The sequence below is a fragment of the Mus caroli genome, chromosome 17, assembly GCF_900094665.2.
Source record: "Mus caroli chromosome 17, CAROLI_EIJ_v1.1, whole genome shotgun sequence".
NCBI lineage: Eukaryota > Metazoa > Chordata > Mammalia > Rodentia > Muridae > Mus > Mus caroli.
The window spans coordinates 8,787,329-8,808,524 of NC_034586.1; the positions used below are offsets into that span (position 1 = coordinate 8,787,329).

At 46.5% G+C, this 21,196-nt stretch overlaps 1 protein-coding gene across 1 annotated transcript in view; it reads left to right on the forward strand.

The window, feature by feature from the left end:
• The window catches only part of Rps6ka2 (ribosomal protein S6 kinase A2), a 285,292-nt gene that overhangs the window by 35,109 nt on the left and 228,987 nt on the right, over positions 1-21,196 (forward strand). Inside the window, exon 3 of the mRNA XM_029471102.1 lies at positions 18,404-18,463. Within this exon, the coding sequence (XP_029326962.1) occupies positions 18,404-18,463 (60 nt within the window). The remainder of the gene's footprint in view (positions 1-18,403; positions 18,464-21,196) is intronic.

Genomic DNA, 21,196 nt, shown 5'->3' on the forward strand with positions numbered 1-21,196 from the left:
TTTCCTCCCTGTAGAACTGAAGTAGAGTCCTGGCTGCACTCAGAGTAACAAATAAATCTGTTTGGGTGTTACTCTGAAAAGCTCAGGGGATGTCTTCTTGTGGTCAAAGGATTAAAAATAATTCCTGTACATTTAAAGCATCCTTTAAAGATTGTGGCATGTTTAGAACATTGTGCTTTTAAAGTCTCAAAGTTCACAGATACGGTCTCGGTTTGGGTGCTGGGGACAGTGGTGTTAGTTCACAGGCAGTGAGGGATGGCTGCTTCTCAGGACAGGCTCTTTATGCAGCCCATCAGTCTACCTGAATGATGCAAGCATAGCACAGTTTCAGGTGGGCCAGCTAGTGTCTCTGAACTTATGGCACAGTTATTTTATAGGGACAAGCAAGTGTTCTGTCACTGTGAACCTATCACCCGGATGGCTCCCTCTGCCAGTGTGATCCCTGCATGGGTCATACAGATATGGAAAGAATTAGAAATTGGCCTCCCAAAGGTGGGGTGTGTGGCCTGCCTTTACTATGTGTTACTGTGGGAGCTTCTTAGTTAGGGTTTTACTCCTGTGAACAGACACCATGACCAATGAAGCTCTTACAGGACCAGTGCAGGACTACATTTAACTGGGGTTGGCTTATAGGTTCAGAGGTTCAATCCATTATCATCAAGGCAGGAGCATGACAGCATCCAGGCAAGCATGGTGCAGGAGGAGCTGAGAGTTCTACATCTTCATCTGCAGGCTTCTGGGAGAAGACTGTCTTCCAGGGAGTGAGCATGAGCGTCTTACACCCACAAGGACACATTTCCTCCAACAAGGCCACACCTCCTAATAGTGCCACTCCCTGGGAGACACACCAGGACCAGGCCAGGAGTTTGTTCTTCCCATGTGAGAGCACAATAAGACTTGTTGTTGGTGACCTCATAAGATGATTAGAGGGAGAGATTTGCACTGTGGCAGCTAAGACCCCACTAGGAGAAGCAATGAGGCTACCTACCTGAAGCTCTATGTAGTCACATTGTGTGAGGTGCACAGTATGACCTTCTTTCCCAGAGCTAATGCACACTGAGCTATTTAGAAGTGTTTATTTTACAACCACTTTATGGTGTGTTTGGAATCTGTTTGGATCTCTGAGGGGGCGAATTTTATAAGCCATGTGGGTTGGCCCTAGATATGTTTCCAAATGAGAAGAAGCCCTAAGACTGGTGGGTATATCCTCTACGTCATAGTTACAGAGTTATTAGTTATGTTGTGTACAATTGTCACAAACCTGAGACAGTGACAACTGCACCATTGCTCCTTGTGTCTGATCACCACAGCTCTGTCAGCTGGTCAGCCAGCCAGCCTTGTTCTGTGTGTGTCTATTGAATGTATATCTATTATTTTGCACACTTGCAGTGCACTTTAACTTTCCCTCATGCTAACTGGAGCTTCTCTAGCATGTGTGCATCCTCTCTGTACTGGGGAACACAAGCAGCATGTTTGACACTTGGATCGGGGCTACTTTGAGAAGGAAATCAACTGAAAACATAAAAATATCAAAATGCATAAATAGATGGTGAAGAGGATGCTTGCTATAATGTGGCCAGCGCCATCCAGGAAGAGACCCCCCATGTTCAATCTCAGCAAGAGATGAGGGTGTTAAGGAGCAGATTTTTTGGCCTCTGTAGATGTCCTAGAACGACCTTGAAATCTCACAGTTTTGAGTTATAGTTAAGTTCTAGTGACTGTGGCTGAACCTGTGTTGGGTCCCAAAGTCATGACTTCATACTTAAAAATGTTGCCACAGATTTTAGGAACATTGTTCCTTGGAAGTACATGGATAATGGAACAGTTCAAACACAGGCCCTCTCTGACTTGTCACCCCTGAGTGTGACGTAGCTGCTGTTCCCACAGTAGAAACAGTCATTGGCAACAGTGGGATTGGGTTGACACCCACAGCATTGTGTGACTGTGGCTAAATTGGATCTTCTAGAGGAACGCCTCCCAGGAGATGGCACACCGAGGTTCTGGTGTCTCAGGAGCAATTGTCTTCAAAAGTCTTCTCCCTCTGCTTACACTGGGCACCAACAGTCTTGAACAACGGGGCTAGGGTTTGGGTGAACCAAAACGTGCGAGCTCTGAAGCAAGGAGCAGGCTGAGAGACGCCATGGGAAGGCCCCAACACAGCCATTAGTATAGCTCAGCCTTCACAACCTCTATTTTGTTAATTCTGGATCTATTCCTGCCAACTCCCAATATTGTAGAGAAGGCTCTAGATGCAGTGTATTTCCCCATTTAAAAAAAAAATTATGTATGTGCGTGTTCTGCTTGCATGTATGTATGTGCTGGGTGTTGGGTACATTGCCCAAGAAGGCCAGAAGAGGGCACTGGATCCCCTAGGACTGGAGTTAAAATGGTTGTGAGCTATCATTTAGGTTCTGGGTGCTCTTAACTGCTGAACCAATGCTCTAGCCTCTACTTCCAATGTTTACCACTGTACAATAAGCACAGATATATGGCGTGAACCATTTTGAGGTACAGAGTTTGGTGTCGCTTGGTAAGTTCATGTGGCCATTGTCACCTATGACAGACCTTTCAGCACTGGGACTCTGGATCTCCTACCCTGACTTCCCCCTCCTGCCACCAGCAGACCCAACACCTCCCATCCACCTTCCAGCTTCTTGTTTGATTGCTACACTGTGTAGAAATGAGTTCACATACCATTTTTCTTTTTGTGACTGGTTTTCCTTTAGAATTCTGTCTTCAAGGGTCTCACACACATGGTAGCATCTGTCATAATTTTATTCCTTGAAGGCTGAATAACATTCACTGTATGTCTAACACACCTTTTGGGTATCCGTTTGTCAACAGACTTGTGAGCTGTTGCCAGGAATCCTCCAGTATTTAGAGTGAACACAGAGCCTCTCTTGTGGTGGCAAGCACTCTAGCCCTGAGCTATAGGCCCAGTCCAACTTCGACATAGTAACTGTTGTGAATAAAGGTTCTTATAAATGTCTCTTTGAGGCCCACTTCCTGCTCCTGAGCACAGACCCTGATTGGCCATTTTATTTGAATCTCCTTAGACACCATACTGAGTCCACAGCAGCTGTATTCTTCTAACAATGGTTCACAAGGTTCTGGTCTTTCTCCATTTTGCCAACATTTGATATTTTCTCTGTGGAGTTGCGATTTTGATAGGTGTGAGGTGACAGCTCACTGTAGTGCTGGCTTGGATTTACTTAATGGTGTATCTTTTTAAAGAAGTTTGTTGGCCATTTGTAGAAATGACAGCTCAGTTCCTTTGCACGTTTTAAATTTAATTTATTTTTACCAACTCTTTGTAAATTCTTGCTATTATCCCTTTACCAGATAAGTGACTGGCAAACACTCACACCTACTCTGCAGGTTGACTTTTTCCTCCTGGCAGTATCTTTTGATGCCTGTGACATTCATGAAGTCAGATTTATCAATGTTTTCCTTTTGATGTCTGGTGTCTTGCTTTTGCAGATACATCCAAGAAATTGTTGCAGAATCTGCTGCCACCATTGTTCCGCAGGGATTTCATAGCTCTGGTCTTTACATTTAGCCCTTATGTTAGGTAGTTTTATGCCAGCTTGAGACATGCTAGAGTTGTTTGGGAAGAGGATTCTCAGCCGAGAAAAATGCCTCCATATGGATTTGCCTGTAGGCAAGTGTGTAGTGTGTTTTCTTGATTGATGATTGATGTGGGTGGGCCTAGCTCACTGGAGACAGTGATAGCCCTGGGCAGGTCATCCTAGGGGGTATGAGAAACCAAGCTGAGCGAGCAAGCCCTCGGGAGCAGGCCAGTAAGTAGCACTCCTCCATGGCCTCCACTGCAGTCCCTGCCTCTGAGCTGCCGGGCAGTAAGCTCCTGGCCCTGCTTCCCTCATGATGGAGCTTGACCCTAGAGCTGTAAGCTGTCAAACACCCTTTCCTCCCAAGTTGCTTGCAGCGATGGTGACTAGCACAACAATAGAAACCCTAACTAACCCAGTCTCAAATCCATTGTGAGTTATGCTTTATTGATGCTTTCAGAGTTATCCAGCACCATTGTTTGACTGTGGGTATGTGATTTTCCCAGCCTTGTGTTGAAAAGGCCGTTTCTTTATTCCAGGGAAAGACTGGTACCCTTGTTGAAAGTCATATGGCCCTTTCCGTGAGGAGTCACTTCTAGTCTGTCTGACTTAATTTGGTTTACATGTCTGACTTTCTACCAGCCCCATAGTGTTGTAAATACCTTGTCATCTTAAATTTTGGGATCAGGATGTATGATTCCTTCAGCTTTGTTCTTGGCTAATATTGTTTTGTTCATTTGATATACATTGATTGCATACGACTGGTAGCATAGATATTTCTACTTCAGCAAAGTAAGCCCTTGACCTTTTGGTAGACACGTGTGTTAAAGCTACCCACAGTATCACGCATGTTAAATTCTCATGTTACATGTGTGTGAACACGCTTTATTTATCCTCATTCCTGTCTCCCTCAGGTCCCTCAGAAACGCTTTCCAGTTTTCATTATACATGACTTTTATTTTGGGTTAATTACCAAGTCTTTTATTTTTTTCAATCCCGTTGTAAGTAGAATTGATTTCTTAATTTCTCTTTGATATTATTCATGGTTAGTGTGGAGAAACGTGTCTGGTTTCTGCCTGCAGAGTTTGTATACTGCTGCTCTACTGAATTTGGTTTATTGGTTCTGATATTTTTGTGGAATACTTTGCATTACAGAACATGGCAAGAGATAAATTTACTACATTTCCACTTTGAATAACTTCTAATTTTTTTGTTGCCTAGTTGCCTTCTCCAGAGTCTGATCTTCGCTGTGTCTTTTTCACATGTGCTGTTTTTCATGTAGCCCTGACCTTCTCTTAGCTCTGGTTTGCTGAGTGGTTCTCATGGGGAAAGTGTGGAATCTTGTTTGGGTTTTCTTAGGCACTGCTCAGGTGCCTGTGCCTTCTCTTTAATTCCCTTCAGCTGTTTCTGGGTGTCTTCTGCAGACTCCCTTGTTGTAGTAGTTATTTCATCTCAAATAGGAGTGTCTACTCTGCCTTTGACCATTCAGTTCCCAGATTAAAAAAAAACCATAACTTTTATATTTATAATAAGCCTTTATACCACTAGAGCTGAATAGATATCTACCCCTAAGCTATTAGAATGTACTTCCCCATCAATAAACCCAAGTTATAACTTGCCATGTTCCATTTGGGCAGCTCTTAACTCCAAATGGCTAGCCCTCCTGGCTATGTTTTCATGATTTCTACCCCAAGGGGTTCTTGTCCTCTCTCCTTTCTTGTGGTCTCCTCAGCCCCCAAGCCCTGGAACCCAAACTCCGCCTATCTCTCTTCTGCCCATCTATAGGCTGTAGGCATCTTTATTCACCAATCAGGGACAACTTGCTGGGATTAAGGGTGTGTGTGTGTGTGTGTGTGTGTGTGTGTGTGTGTCTGGAGGTGGAGGGAAGGTTACATAGCATCACTTGGGTCTATGTGTGGACTCTTATCCCTGGGGCCAATAAGGTCTTGAGGGCCAGTGTTTAGCACACAGCAACAGACCAGACTTCAACACTCCTTGAAGTCTTTGAAGTTTGAGAATGTTATTTTAAGTTCTGTGTCCTGGGCTCATCCAGGTCATTCTCATCTGCAAACATATACACAGGTAGGCTTTAGAGAGAAGATACTGGTTTGATCTGTCATATTGTTTGTATTTTGCAATGAGGTCTGAGCCAGTGGACTCCCTTAGTCAGTTCCGTGTCTGAGATGGTCAGAGCAGGTTGGGACAGAAGAGAAGATGTGTGGGCCTGGTTGGTCCTGGAGGTTGGAGATCTCTTCAGTGGAATGAAGTCAGGTGGATACAGGGGACTGACTGCTCTAGTGTGCAGGATGGACATCCTGGTCTAAACCTGGAGTGTAGAGACAGATCTAGAGCAGAAGTTCTCAACCTTCCTAATCCTGTGACTCTAATACAGTTCCTCATGGGTGGTGATCCCCAATCATAAAGTCATTTCATTGCAATCTCGTATTGTAATTTTGCTAATGTTAGAATATTAATGCAAATATCTAATGTGACCCCTAGAAGGGTCATGACCTACAGGTTGAGAACCTATGGTATAAAGCTCAGCCAGGGTGCATGAAGGGGAGGATCAGACAGACTCACTGGTCTAGACCACGAAGAAGGATGTGGTTGTATGGAGAGCTTGGGTGTGGCATGGGGGAGCCGCCACAGAAGATATTTTAAATAAATAAAATACCTTTAACCTTTAAAAATCAAATGTAAGAAAATGACTAGAATTTGATTTATCAGAAGTGATATGAATTTCTCTTTCCCCCTACTCCTTCAGGCAGTGTCTCCTTCCTCCACGAAGACCTGCCTTCATGGTTTATGATTTGCTTGCAGACTTCATCAAGTAAATGGTACAAAACATCAGCGCATTTTCAGGAAAACCATTTACAGAAGCGCTAATGCCAGAATGGCTTTTCTTTATTGTCTCAGTTCCACAGAGACTGAGCTTCCCGTTGCCTAGAGTGCTCCTCAGTGTTGCCCTCTCTCCATCGCCTTCTCGTACACTGGTCTAGATCCCACTGCAGCTCAGCCCATGCTTCCCATGTCTCACGGAATCAAGCTTTAATTTGGGCGAGCAATTGAATCGAGGGCAAGGGAGTTTATAGTTATCTCTAGTTAAAAAAAGAAAAAGAGAGAAAGAAAGAAAGAAAGAAAGAAAGAAAGAAAGAAAGAAAGAAAGAAAGAAAAAGAAATACCTAGGGACTTGGCCCACTTGAACTCGGTGACAAACTGCAATGGGCTTGGTGGCCCATGAGCACCACAAGCTTAGCCCTCAGTGCCAGAGTCTAGATGTGTGCACACGGGGAGGCGTCCTGTGCACTCTGTCCCTAGTTCAGAGAGAGCAACTTCTTGTTGCAACCTTGCCTCGTACAAGGCTGAAGCTCTCTGGGGCTTTGTCCCACTTCCAAAGCTCTGTTCTCACAACCAGGTCACTTCACAATAGCTGGCCTCCTGACAAGGCACACTGGGGCTAGTACCCATCATTTGGAGACTAGCAAGTATAATTTGATTCATTTCTCATTCTTGCTGCTGAGTTTGTTCCTGCTGCTATAATAAAACATCTCAGTCTTCATGTTTTACAAAACCGGGCATTATTTTTCACAGATCAGAGGCTGGCTGTCAAGGTCAGAGGGATGATGTCTGCTTCCATCCCAGAGGGCACAAATGCTATGTCTCAGAGTGCCAGAAGGACCTGAGGCCCTCCTTTTATAAGGCTGCCAATCCCAAGTTCCCTCTTTCAGCACCTTAGTACTGTATCTGGAGTTTAGAACCTCACCATGAACTCTAGACATGTGCACCTAAGCTGCCATACGACCCATCTTTTCTCTTTGGTCACAAGCCCTGCCCTAGCATCGGACCTTGGCGAGCAGGTTGTGGATGATGTGTTTATAAAAAGATAAAGAGGTACAAGATGTGTTCTGTGGGGATGTGGTGAGGTATGGGGGGGAGGGGGGTGCCTCGGTGGGCCCATGCCAAGGCATCCCTTCCCCCTGAGGGACCAGCTACATGACTGACAACTGATGGTATAGTATAGCAAGAGTTTATTTAGGGCATGGGGAGGGGAGTTAAGAGGGTAGTAGAGGCAGAGAAAGGCAGAGAAAGAGAGAGAAGAGAAGTAGAGGCTGGCCATGGCCATGAGCACATGGAGAGAGGGGGAACGGAAGTGAATGGGGATGGGGAGAGCAAGGGCAGGAGAGAAGCAAGAGGTCAAGAGTAAGGGAGGAGGGGTCAAGCAGCCTCTTTTATAGTGGGCCAGGCCTACCTGGCTGTTGCCAGGTAACTGTGGGGAGGAGCCTACCAGGTTGTCGCCAGGTAACCGTGGGGTGCAATTTAGAGAGAATGCTAACATTGGAGGCCAGAAGTTGTTATAGAACTCCTGGGCCTGACTCTTGGGTCAGCGCAGATGTGCTCCAGGTTTGTCCAGGCCTTTATGGATTCCTGCCTATTGCTTAATTGCCTCGTCCCAATGAGTCATTGGCTCTAAATATCCTCTCAGAACTGCTGAGGATCTGGTCTGATGGTGGTCTGGTTGAGATGCCCTTTCTCCTGGGCCCACAGGCATCTTTTTCAGCAGAAACGAACAGCTTAGGAATGCTCTCTTACTGGCTCCTGTTAGGGCTTCACAGGGAAGTGCTGCATTTCTCAGCACGTAAACATCCTGGTATTTTACAATAAAACTCCTGGCACTACTTAATGTTTCCATGGTAATTAGACTGCTTGCCAAGCCTCTTCAAAAATACACAAAAATGTGTTTGTTTTTTTTCTGAGAATGCAAAATTTTGTTGTCGGTCTTCCCTTTAGCTTGGATTCCCATTCTATTCACAGCACTGGGAAGCTGAGTCAAACAATAGGGTCTCCCCCCTCGCCCTCCCTCCCTCATTCCCTCAAAGCATTGTATCAGTCACCTTCCTACACCACCTTGCAATAAAATATCTTCCTAAACTGAAATTCGGTTTTAAATGTAATATTCTGCTACCATAAGCTCCACTGTTAGATTGAACATTACAACCATTGTAAATTACAACCATTGTTGGTAAATAATCGATTAGTTACACTCTCTGATTGATAATACAAGATCTAAAATGGTTAGTCGGGAACTGGACATACACGGTGATATAGGTGCTTGTGTGTCCGTGGAAGGCCCAGTCTATGCTAAACAGGGCTCTGCGCCACTTCCTCTAGTTTCCAGACATCACTAGCAGAAGCAAACATGTCCACATAAACAGCCATGGAGAGATGGGAATGAAAAGGCTCTGATGACGTCACTTGATTTCTTTCTTTCTTTCTTTCTTTTTTTTTTTTTTTTTTTTTTTTTTTTTTTTTTTTTTTGAGCTCCTTCCAAGTACATGCCCAGAATCAGCTGCCAGTAATCGTTACAAAAACTCATTTGGAAAGACCTGTGAGCTGAGAACCTGAGTGTCTGAACATGTGCACGTTCCCAGGCAGTGTGCCTGTGCCTTTCTCTCTGCTTCTCCATAGTTTTTCATCTTGCCCTGTGCTGGGCTGGGAGGCCCTGGGTTAGGATTGCAGGAGGCCTGTGGGGTTCAGAGGCCTTGGGTTTCCCTGCCTGGAAGGGTGGGTAACAGAGAAGGGTGGGAAGTTCTCCTCCTTGTGGCCCTGAGAGCAAAAGCAAGTGGGCTCTCCTGTCCCTGCTCCCTTTCACATTAGCCTTTTTCCAGTCTCCTGAGCCTGGATGCAGGAGACATCAGTAAGGGGGACCCATCAGTCCCTGCCAGTTTGCACTACTAGTCCATCTCCAGTTCCCTGGTCAAGTATCCAGAACAGGCTGGCAGGAGCTGATATTGAGATGCTCTTCCAGACAAAATGGTGTGCAACTCAGGTTCTCCAAAGATGCTTAGCCAATAGGAGGTGCTTGGAAGCAGCAGCAAGCTAGGTATATGAATGTGGTGTCTGGAGCTACATGCATATAGCTATGTAGATATTCAGACATGTTTATTTTAAGGATCTGGCCCACAGCGTAGTATAAGTGACCAGTCTAAAATCTGTAGGGCATAGCCACAGACAGAAATCCTTCTAGACAGGGAGTCAAGACTTTAACCCAAAGGCTGTCTGAAGGCAGGTTTCTCTCCTTGGGGAGGCCTATCTTGTAAGGCCTCCATGGAAGGCCTCCACTACTCCATGGAAGACCAGTTTCATTACTCAGCAATACCACTTTAAATGTTAACAACGTGACACAAGCTAGTCACTGGAGAGGAAGGAACTTCAATTGAGAAAATTCCTCCAGAAGGCCAGCCTGTAGGGCATTTTCTTAATTAGTGATTGATATGGGAGAGCCCAGGCTATTTTGGGTGGGGCAATCCCTGGTGGTTCTAGGTTCTAAAAGAAAGTAGGCTGTACAGTCATGGGGAGGAAGTCAGTAAGCATCCCTGGCCTCCACGGCTTCTCCTCTACGGTCTCTGCATCAGCTCCTGCCTCTAGGTTCCTGCCGTGACCTGACTTCCTTTGATAGTGAGCAGTAATATGGAAGTGTAAGTCAAATAATCCCTTTCCTCCCAAAGTCGCTTTGGTCACGGCATTTCATCACAGAAATAGTCAACAGCCAGCAACCACACAACAACGTCACAACTGGAGTTTGGACCAGCATCTATGCTCCATGACCCAGCCACATGGACATAGTAGTTATCTCCCTGAGGATCAAAGGGCCATGATTAACCAGAGGTGAGCATATCTGTCCTCTGGGGCAGAAGACACAGCTCCTGAGTGAACTCTGTCATTGCTGCGCTGCCAATGAGGTTGAACCTGGCATGGAAGATAATTCTCACACAGGACCCCAGCACCACGCTCCTGTTGGAGCACAGGAAAGTGTCTACCTCTGATCTACAGTCCCAGGGTACTCAGGGAGGCTATCCCACCTGTCTAGGTCTGCGATCTGTTGTCCTTTCTCCCAGTTGCTCTAACCTTTCTGGTGCTGAGGGCCCATGTTATTCCTGAAAGTGTGACTCAGAACCTGCCTGGTAGTTTACACCAAGCCCTTAACCTCCTACCACCTGCCAGGCTCCCCAAGGCCCTGGACTTTTAATCCTAAAAGCTCAATTGGTTATCAACCCAGGGTGACGGTCACAAATGTTTAGCAGACAGAAAGACATGTTATTGGCTTCTGGTGTTCAGGCTGGGATGTCAAGAAAGTCAATGTGGGGGCTGGAAAGATGGCTCAGCAGGTAAAAGCACTGACTGCTCTTCCAAAGGTCCTGAGTTCAAATCCCAGCAACCACATGGTGGCTCACAACCATCTGTACCGCTACAGTGTAGTCATATACATTAAATAAATAAATAAATAAATAAATAAATAAATAAATCTTTAAAAGGAAGGAAGGGAGGAACAGAGAGAGAGAGAGAGAGAGAGAGAGAGAGAGAGAGAGAAAGAAAGAAAGAAGAGAGAAAGAAAGAAACCTTGGTTCAGATGTGGCTTGCGGCCACATCCACACAGGGTGGATGATCTCCTTAGCTCTAGGTTTATGAGGACAGTTCAGGCACCTTCCTCTTCCTCAGTGTGCCTCCTGGGCCTGGTTTTGCGTGGTGGCTGTTTGGAGTTCTGTGTGTTTCTTCCAAGTGACTCAGACACATTTCTAGTACAAGCTGAGCTTCAGCTTGGACCACACTGCTGTTACAGATTCCCAGAAACCCACAGAAGGCCCGTGCCTGCCACTCTGGATTGATGAGAAGTCTGAGAGGCCCACATATGTTTAGCCTGAGTCCAGGACAAGTCAGGCCCACTCTCTTGTTCTATTGTTGCCGGGTTGGGCTCTAGTGTCCCTTCCCAGCACAGTACATCACATGCAGTGCATCCTCCCAAGTGGTCCAGGGCAGGGGGATCTGTGAACTGTAAGTTGAATACAGTGATGCAGGCATGAGGAGTCGCACAGCAGGATCTGGCAACTGCACTAGCTGCTCAGTTGACTTGTGTTGGGTAATCTGGGCACATTCTAAGAGGGCATGTTGCTGGGTTACATGGGAGTCTGCCACATGTGTGCCTACCATCTGTTGGACTTCCAGTGCTGGGAATGTACTGGGGCCTCGTGCGTGTGAGCATGGTGTGAGTCAACCCAATTGCTTGCTTTGCAATAATCAATATATGTTATGGGAAATTCACCTCATTAACTAAATTGAAACAAAATTCTAAACCTAAAGATGACAAAAATGGGAACTCCCCAGCAGAGCCATGGTGAATGTAGGGTGCTGCCCTCAGGTGAGTGTAAGGGTGCTCCCCTCAGGGGAGTGTCAAGGCACTGATTTTGTGACCACTCAGGCCAAGTAGGTAAGGAAGGGCTTGTTAATTTTTCAGTTCTGGGATTACACATAGGCCTCACAAGTGCAAGCAGGCAAAGAAGGCTGAGTCTTCCTTCTTCCCATGTCCTTATGTAGGCCTCCAGCAGAAGGTGTGGCCCAGAAGGTATGTACCCCCATGCCTGGAACAGGAACTTGCTTTGCCCCAGTCTGCTTGTCTCAGACTCCTGGGATTAAAAGTGTGTACTAGCTAGCCTGGGCCCAAGATTTTCATGGCCACTATGCCTCAAGATCTCCATGTCAAGATCCAGGTCAGCAGCCTGTGTCTCCCAGCCTCAAGTCAAGATCTGGATCACAGGAGTGCCCTCCGTTTCTAGATTGTAGTTCATTCCAGATGTAGTCAAGCTGACAACCAGGAATGGCCATCACAGTTCTTTCTCCTTTGTGTTTGAGTAGCGAGGATGGGGAGGAGAAGAAGAAAATCAAACAATAAATGGCACGTGGAGGAGTGTCCCTTCCTTCAGACAAGGATGCCATTGGCCCCTTCTGGGAGTGTTCTGAACAGTGACTTAGGATGTGAATGAGCTTAGGGGGAAGATGGCTCAGAGACGCTGCCACCCTAGGAGCCTGTCTTCATTGTCTTTCAGGACAGCACTCCTCATCTTACTTCACGTTCTCTCTCTTGATCACTGCAGAGTGGTGATGGTCAGCCCGAGGCCTCTGTCTAGCAGGTGATCCCTGCTGAGTCTTCTCTGATGCGGGACTCATGCCTCTTGGCCTAGTGTCTCCCATAGAACTCTAAGCCAGCCATCATGTCCTTTGTCTGCATCTCTTTGGCCTGACTCTGATGATGCTCCTTTGGGCTCTGAGAGGCTCTGCTGGTTTCTACCATGAACTTCTGGGCAAATGTAGCAGCCTCTTACTTGGCCAAGAGCATTGGTGAGATGTGAGATATCCCATTTCTCAGCTCTCTGTGAAATCTCAATGTTGGAAAAGCCATCCATGCATTTTTCTTTCCTCTGCGCTCTGGCCCACTGGGGACATCAGATTTCTCAGAGTCCTGGATGAGGTCAGAGTGCTCTTCCCCAGTGAAGGCAATCTTCAGACGTTTTATTTCTTTCTTTTTTATTCTCAGCATGGAGACCCTGCCTGGATGTCTGTGAGCTCTGGAGCTTCTGATATCGAAGGCAGTGCATTCATTGGCCAGCTCTTGGGTGCTCTGCATTGGGTGCTTCAGCATTCCAAGTCTGTGAGAAATCTCTTTTGAGCTTGCACGTGGCTCCAGAAAAGTGTTTAAAGCCACATGTCCACACTGTCTTGAATGTTGGAGTACTGGCGAAACAACCCAGGGTGTGTTTTAGGACCAACAGGCTGAGCTATGAAGCAAGGCCATCTCCTGCTTGTCCTCTGGGCTGAGAATAAAGTCTCAGTTGCAGGAGGGGCGTGCACCTGTTCAGTCCCCTGTCTTAGCACATGCTGTCTCAGCACAGGCTTGCACTGTGGACTGTTTCTGAAGATGCCATAGGTGGTCTTCCACTGAGTGTGGGAGGCACTGGGTTCTGTGATCACCCTGCTCTTGGCCAGTAGCTGTGACTTTCTGAGGTTTGCACAGTGTGGCCAACTCTTTAGGTGTTTCTGGCGGTGGGAGAATGACGTACTCATGGATGCTCTGAAAAATGGGTAGGAGACTGCACTTTTGCCACAGGCTGGTAGGTTCTAAGCCAGGGTGGGCTGCATGGGGAGATTGTCAAAAACCCCAAGCCACCATGAGCACCATTCTAGCTCTCCAGAAACTGGACTTTCAAGGGCTTGGCTACAACCTCCCTCCTTCTGTTTTCATAAAGGATCTCTGGGATTTCACAGGCTTCTCCGTGCATCCTCTGCTGACATCTAGTGGTGTGGGATGAATATGCACATGAGACATGGAAGGCTGAAGGGATCAAGGGACTCAGAACATCTGTGCTTGCACACACACGTGTATGTGTGTGTGTGTGTGTGTACCGGCATGTGTGCATGTGATGTGTGTCTATGATACATACATGATGTGTTTACTATGTGTGTGTGTGCACATTTGTATATGTGGATGAAGGCTGTGTATACATACCATGGTGAGGTGTAGAAGTCAGGGGACAATCGTGGGCGTTGGTCCTCACATACTTAGTTTGAATCTGGGTTTGTTGTTGTCTCCCGGTGTGGAGAGACTCCTGTAGTTGGTCCAGAAGCTTCTAGAATGTTGGTCTCCACCTCCCTCTCTGCGTAGGACGGCTGGGGTAACAGGCACTTGTGCTGCATGTCCAGTTTTTATGTGATTGTGGGACTTGAACTCAGCGCCTCAGCCTTGCATAGTAAGTGACTTTGCCCACCGAGGTGTCTCCTCGGCCCCTACATGACTTTTTTAATGATAGAATATTAATGTTGATTGCATGACCTAACTCTTTTTAGGAAATAAAATTTAGGTGGTGTCATGCCTACATTCATACACACACACACACACACACACACACACACACACAGGTCCTTCAGCTTGTTTGAATTGCCCTCCTCTCTGGGCACACTCTTATAGACCTGAAGCTGGGTGGCTGTAGCCCTTGGGTCAGAAGGATATAATTATGTGACTAATGTTCTCAAAGAAGGGCTAGAGGCTCATGGGTTCCCCATGATGTTAAACTGTGAAGGAAGCCTCCGTGTTCTCCATGTCACTAGCAGGGACAGCATCTACACCTTTTGGCGATCCATCACCGGAAGCTGGTGCTTGTTTCTCCCCACACCATGTGTGTGGCAAGTTCTCTTCATCTTGATTATACAAATGGGGAAGTTGAGTGAGGCTGAGCAGTGGAGCGACTTGCCCAATGTCTGGTGTCTGGAAATAAGCCCGGCTGACAACTGAGGAGGAGGCAAGTTTGCAACATGACCTGGTGGTGGGCATGACAGAGAAAGCCAGAGCTCCTCCAGGACAATGGTCATCAGCGTGGTGGGTGCTTGACTGTGACAGAAGCAGCAAGAGGCTTGGACCAGTTACCACCTGAAGGGAGGAGCCTTTCTGGACTACGTGGTTGTGGAGGTCAGAGGACCGCTTATGGGGGTTAGCCTTCCCCTTCCTCTGTGTGGGTCAAGGGACTAAACAAATCATCAGGTGGCAAGCACAGTTATCCATGTACGTACGTACACACACACACACACACACACACTCACACACGCACACACGCATGCACGCACACACACACAAAACACTAATAAAACTGTAAGAAAACCAATTTTAATTTTTTTTTTAGAAAATTGCTTATACATTGCTTCTACCCACTGCTTGCCAATATGGCTGTGCAGAGGTGTGCACAGAGGCTTCAGACCACTCCATCATTCAGCAAGAAGGGGCCTCTTCATTCCCAGCTCCTCTCAAAGGGCCAAGTAGAAAGAAAGACCATGAGGAACTGAAGATAGTGTGGTCTCCAGACCAGAGACCCCAGACAACATGACAGCTACAAGTGTGCTGTCCACACTATCACACATGTGTCTGTTTAGACTGCTCTCCCATCCCTTCCCCTTCCTATCTCCTCTCCATCCATCCCATCCCAGAGACTCCATGGGGAGATAGGATCTGTCTTCCCCACTTGCTCCTGGGTAGTTGCAGGGAAGAGGGGGCATTTGGAGCAAAGCCCACCCCAGGTATGGCTCAAGATGGAGATGAAATGAGCTCATTAGCAGGTGGAGAGGACAACGGAGGGACCAGTCATGAGAGGGTTAGAAAGTATGGTGTGATTGCCGGACTGTGGGAGATCGCTGGTTCCTAAGCCACTTCTGAGTTCTCTGATTCGTGATTGTCCTGAGTATTTCTTGCAGGCCTCTGGAGGTGAGAAGGGGAAAAAGCCCAAGTTCTAAACTAGAAAATGAGCACAGCTTAGCAGCAGTATCTTCAGGGCTCCTAAGCAGTCCAAGGAATTTGTTGGCACCTGAGCATGCTCAGGGCAAGGCCGTTGCTTGGTGGGCTGGTCATGAGTAGAATGAGGTGTCGATATCATGTCATGACAGGCTCCATATGGTGAGGCATCTGCCACTCAGTGTATCATTTATGGTCACTACATAGGAACCAAATCAAAGTCTTCGAAAAATCAACAATTTGTCAGAACCCATTCTGAACAATAATGGTCTCTATTGGCTTTGAACCAAAATGTCCCAAAGAGTCAGTGGAGTCTGGGTTTCTCCACATCTGTCTCAGTTAGGGTTTCCATTGCTGTGAAGAGACACCATGACCACGGCAACTCTTATAGAGAACAACATTAATTGGGGCTGGCTTACAGTTCAAAGGCTCACGGTGGGAGCGTGGCAGTGTCCAGGCAGACATGGTGCTGGAGGAGTTGAGAGTTCTACATCTCATTCTGACAGCAAACAGGAGAAGACGGACACACAGGCAGCTAAAAGGAGAGTCTCAATGTCCATCCCCACAATGACATGCTTCCTCCAACAAGGCCACACCCACTCCAACAAGGCCACACCTCCTAGTGGCACTCCCAGGGCCAAGCATATTCAAAGACCACACCATTCATGCTTCACTTTACTCTCTGGTGGGGGTGGGGAGCATCTCCTGCACAAAACAAGCACTGCCTACACTTGGATCCTCAGCAAAGGTGAGACAAGGTAGGGTCTGGACCTCACGATCTCTGAGAGAAGGGGATAGTGATGGGGAAGGCCACACACATCTGGATTAGATGGAATTGATGTCCCACAGAAAGAAAGAGCCCATTTGCCACAGAGGGCAAAACTGCTAACCCACCCAATCCAGCACTATGTTCTCTATGCATTCCAGCATCATGGGGTCTGGGATAAAAGCTGTAGGTCATGTAAGGAAGTAAGCCAGAGACTGACCATGCAGTTCAGCCATTACTGTCTAGCTGGGGACATACCAGGCAATGGCTCTCACACACACTCACGTGAACACAGCCAGCATCTGTCCCCAGAGGGTCTTATTATCTAGGCTGAGAGTGCTCCCAGCTCCCAGGTGGTTCCAAGGCTCCCAGTGTGAGACTCGCAGCCTCCTGTTGGTCCTGTGGAAATGAAGGCATACTGAGCTGAGGGTCAGAACCAGTAGATGCAGGGCTCTCTCCATACCCTGAAGTTTCAATCATGGTAACTTATGACAACCCAGGGCAGCCCGTGCAGCAGTGATACAGGAGAGACCTTTGACTTCATTTGTGAAGTTGGCAATTCTGACTCTCCATGACATTTGGACCACAGTTAAGTAGCAAAGGCCTAAGTTTGAACTTTGGCTTTTCCTTATTTCTGACTTGCTAGTAAATGTGGGGTAAGGGACAGAGGTCAGAGAATGCAGGACAGCGTGGTAAGTGAAGGCCTGGTCAAACAGATCAAAAAGCAGTCTCCCTTTGAAAAGTGATATTTATTTCCTCGGTGTATATATGTGTGCATTTGTATGCCATGGTGCATGTGAAGGGGTTAGTGGGAGAAAAAGGAAAAGGGGAATTATATAATTATATTTTAATTAAATAAAATTCTTATTGAAAAAAGCCATTAGAAATTATAGAGTTGGGCATTACTCCAAAAAACATTGAAAAAAAATATGAACATTAAAAACCACAGTTTGCCACCCAGAATATCCACTTCAATGAGGTCTGATTGACAAAAGCCAAAGCCAAATGTAACAATATAACAATAAGGACTCCTTAGATTTCATATTAAATTCCCCCCTTCTTTGTAGATTGTTATATAAGCAACCTGTTGTCTATTCAATCAAGATAGCAGGAATTAAGAAAGTTGAGAATATTTATTTATTTATTTATTTATTTATTTATTTATTTATTGTGTGTGTGCACATACACATATGCCTGTGCATTTGTAGAGGATAACGTGAGGAATGAGGAAGTCTGTTTTCTCCACCTACCATGTTGGTCCCAGGGATTGAACTCAGGTCATCAGGCTTGGTGGCAACTGTCTTTATACTCTGAGCCATCTCACAGGCTTGAGAGATGTGCAGAGATGGGGACAGGCACAGCCTCTGTCCTCAAGCCCTTCAGGGCACATTGCCAAGCAAATCTCCAAACTTTCTCTAAATCGTGGTGGCCAAAAGGGGTTTGGAAAGGACAGGATCCCAGTCAGCGTAGCCTTGGGTTTGTTTAGGCATCAGTCAGGCATCAGTCGTTGAGTGTGACTGAGTTTCTGATACGCGTATGCTTACATATTGTAGTTACATTTGTGGTTACAGTTGCTGCCGGGAGCATTTCAACGCAATAGGTACCAAAGACTCAAGCATAGCGGTTGCTCCCTCTCTGCCACAGACGATAAAGCCCGACCCACCGCTTAAGCGAGTGGCCGTTTTCAGTTGAGATTTGAGGCTCAGGATGGAAACATCATCATTTCCTCTGGCAAAATCTTCAAAGTTGCACAAAAGCTGCCAGTTCCCCTCTCTGTCCTCTCTGCGAGGTCCTCTCCAGCGCCAGAAGCTCCCGAGGCCCCCGAAGCCATGTGGAGGCTTATGTTCAGAAACAAACGGAGGCCAGTCTTGGTGGGTACCCACAGACAGGTGAGGACTGCGGAAGGCATATGCTGTGGCCGGACAAACTTACCCATGTTCCTTCTCCACTCTGCTTTCCCAGGGCAAAGGAGACGCAACCTCCTCAGCTGAGACGCAGACAGCCTCCTCATCGTCTACAGAGGTAGGATGAGTCGCACTGTCCTTTCCCTCTGCTAACGTGGTAGGAGTGAGGAAGAATGACCACCGTGCAGGCTTTTTCAGTTTCTTTGCTTTGTTTACTCTGCCTGGAGTCTGATGAAGCAAACTGTGATGTGCTTTTTGAAAGTAAGATAGAAAATTGAAAACTTCTGACATTCTAGGGGACATACACAGGCATGGTAGGTTGTGCAATAAAGTCTTTGAACAGTAGGGGTCGCCCTGTGTGCCAAATGGGAACAGCACCCAGCTAACAGTCCTTATGGGTGGATTCTTTTAGTCTGAATATTTGGGTCATCATAATCATTATCTATGTCATGTACAATATACCTTTAGGACATCTATATGCCGTCGGTTTCCTGCCAGCTCCTGAACTTTATGTTTGGGTGAACCAGGGTCCTAGTAGTAACATTTTGGGGGCTAGGTCTAATCTTCAGTTGGAGATGGGTCTCTCATTTTCAAATAGCTGTTTGATTTTAATAATATTGCAAATAAGAAAGTTTCTAAGGTGTCTTTTATGTTAGTTCTCAATGTCTGATACAAATAATCCTACCACGTGGGAGGAGGATACTGGAACCTAGCCAGGCAGGGGTTTTTTCAACTGGATGATGTTAATTTGTATTAATGTAGTAGGTATGATATATATATATTTTTTGCTTTCTTAAAGCAGAAAAAGTTGTTTTTTATGATGATCATGATATGTAGTGATATTACAACAACAATAATGATCAAGGGAAGGAAAAGAGTAGAAAGGTTTATAAAGCAAAAGAGAAATTACTGCAGCGTGTGCTCAAGGGTCAAAGCCTAGGTAGTCCATATGCTAGGCAGCAGGCATTTCCCTCTGTGAACAGAAGGTGGTGAGAGGATGGGGACAGAGGAAGGCCCCTGACACCCAGTTACTGCACGCCGAACAACACAAGGCACAGGCTTGCTTGTCTTCTACCCTCCTCTCACTAGCCAAATCTGTAGGGCTTTTCACTAGACTTCATATGCTTTATCTGACAGCCCAACACCAAGGATGGGTCTGATAAGAGAGTCTCGTTCTCAGCATCCTCCTCTCACCATGACATCATCCTCTCACCATGACATCATCCTCCCACCATGACATCATCCTCTCACCATGGCATCATCCTCTTTATGGCATCATCCTCTCATCATGGCATCATCCTCTCACCATGATATCCTCTCTATGGTGTCATTCTCTCATCATGACATCCTTCTCCCACCATGATATCATCTTCTCACCATGACATCATCCCCTGACCATGACATCATCCCCTGACCATGACATCATCCTCTCACCAAGGTGGACTTCTATGTTAGGCATAAGAATCGTGTTGGTAGAGCTGTCTGTTCGGTGATAATGGGTGTTGGTGTGTCATATCTCAAAGTGCCTCCAGTTAGTTTTATCTAAGGGTAAGATAGATGTCAGAATGCTGTTTTGAAGGGCATCCTAGTTTCAGTGAACCCGGGAGACTGTGGATTGCAGAAGGGGTTGGAGGACTTCTGCATCAAGCCTGGGAATCTCTGTCTTGTTTTTACCCTCCTTAGGAAGAGGCAGTCAAAGCTGCAGTGGGTAAGGCTTGGGTCTGTCTGTTCATAGATGGAAGGAGCTGTGCTCCTTGGGGAATCTGTTTTCTTATTGTGTATGTTCTCACAATCCATTCTTAGACTCATCATAGCTGTGAGAAGAGATTTCAGTGTGGATGGCTCCTTTGCTCTTGGCTACCGAAATGAATGTAGGGCTCCAGTTACAGTAACACAAGCCACACCTCTAATCCCAGAGCATTGAGAGGAGAGGAAGATTCCTGTATATTTGATGCTGTCCTAATCTACACAGCAAATATCAGGCCCTCCAAGTCTATGTAGTAGGTTCCTATCTGGGGCGGGGGAAGGTATGCCGAGAGAATAAAATTAGGTGTGTTTGTTAGGCGCCAAGAGTGGATCTAGGGGCCGTGGCATGGAAGGTTACTGCTGGTGAGTCCTTTCTGGAGAAATCAATGACTTCTTCTGAGGGGTCACCCACAGGACAGTGGCTAGAATTGGAGACTGCCCAGGAACTCACTGTTTCTATCGGGATGCTGTCTCCAGATCACACCCCAGGTCCAGGCACAGTAGAGCCTGGTGCTTGGCAAGCGTCCTCTGCTCCCATTAGTGCCCAAACAGGCCTGGCTGTGCTTTCAGTGTCTTGAGTGTAACCACTAGGAGTGGTGAAAACACACCCCGGCCCCAGAGTGGAGTTCTGTGGCAGAGAGTCGGGCACTGCAAGGCTCTTGGGCTGAGTGGGGACCTGACTGGAGGTCAGTCCTTACTCAGGACAGGCTGGGCAGTGTGGGGATTAGCAAGGCAGGGAGACTTTATTTATTTATTTTTGTATTTCTTTTTTTTTTCTTTATTTTTTATTAGGTATTTTCCTCAATTACATTTCCAATGCTATCCCAAAAGTCCCCCATACCCCACCCTCCCCTACCCACCCACTCCCACTTTTTGGCCCTGGCATTCCCCTGTACTGGGGCCTATAAAGTTTGCAAGTCCAATGGGCCTCTCTTTCCAGTGATGGCTGACTAGGCCATCTTTTGATACATATGCAGCTAGGGCAGGGAGACTTTAAAGGGCTGATTCTGGCCTTCCCTCTGCTGGTCCTTCAATGTTCTTTCCCTCTTCCTAACTCTTGCTCTATAATAAGACTTCAAAGGCTTATTTTACTTTTTTTTTTTTT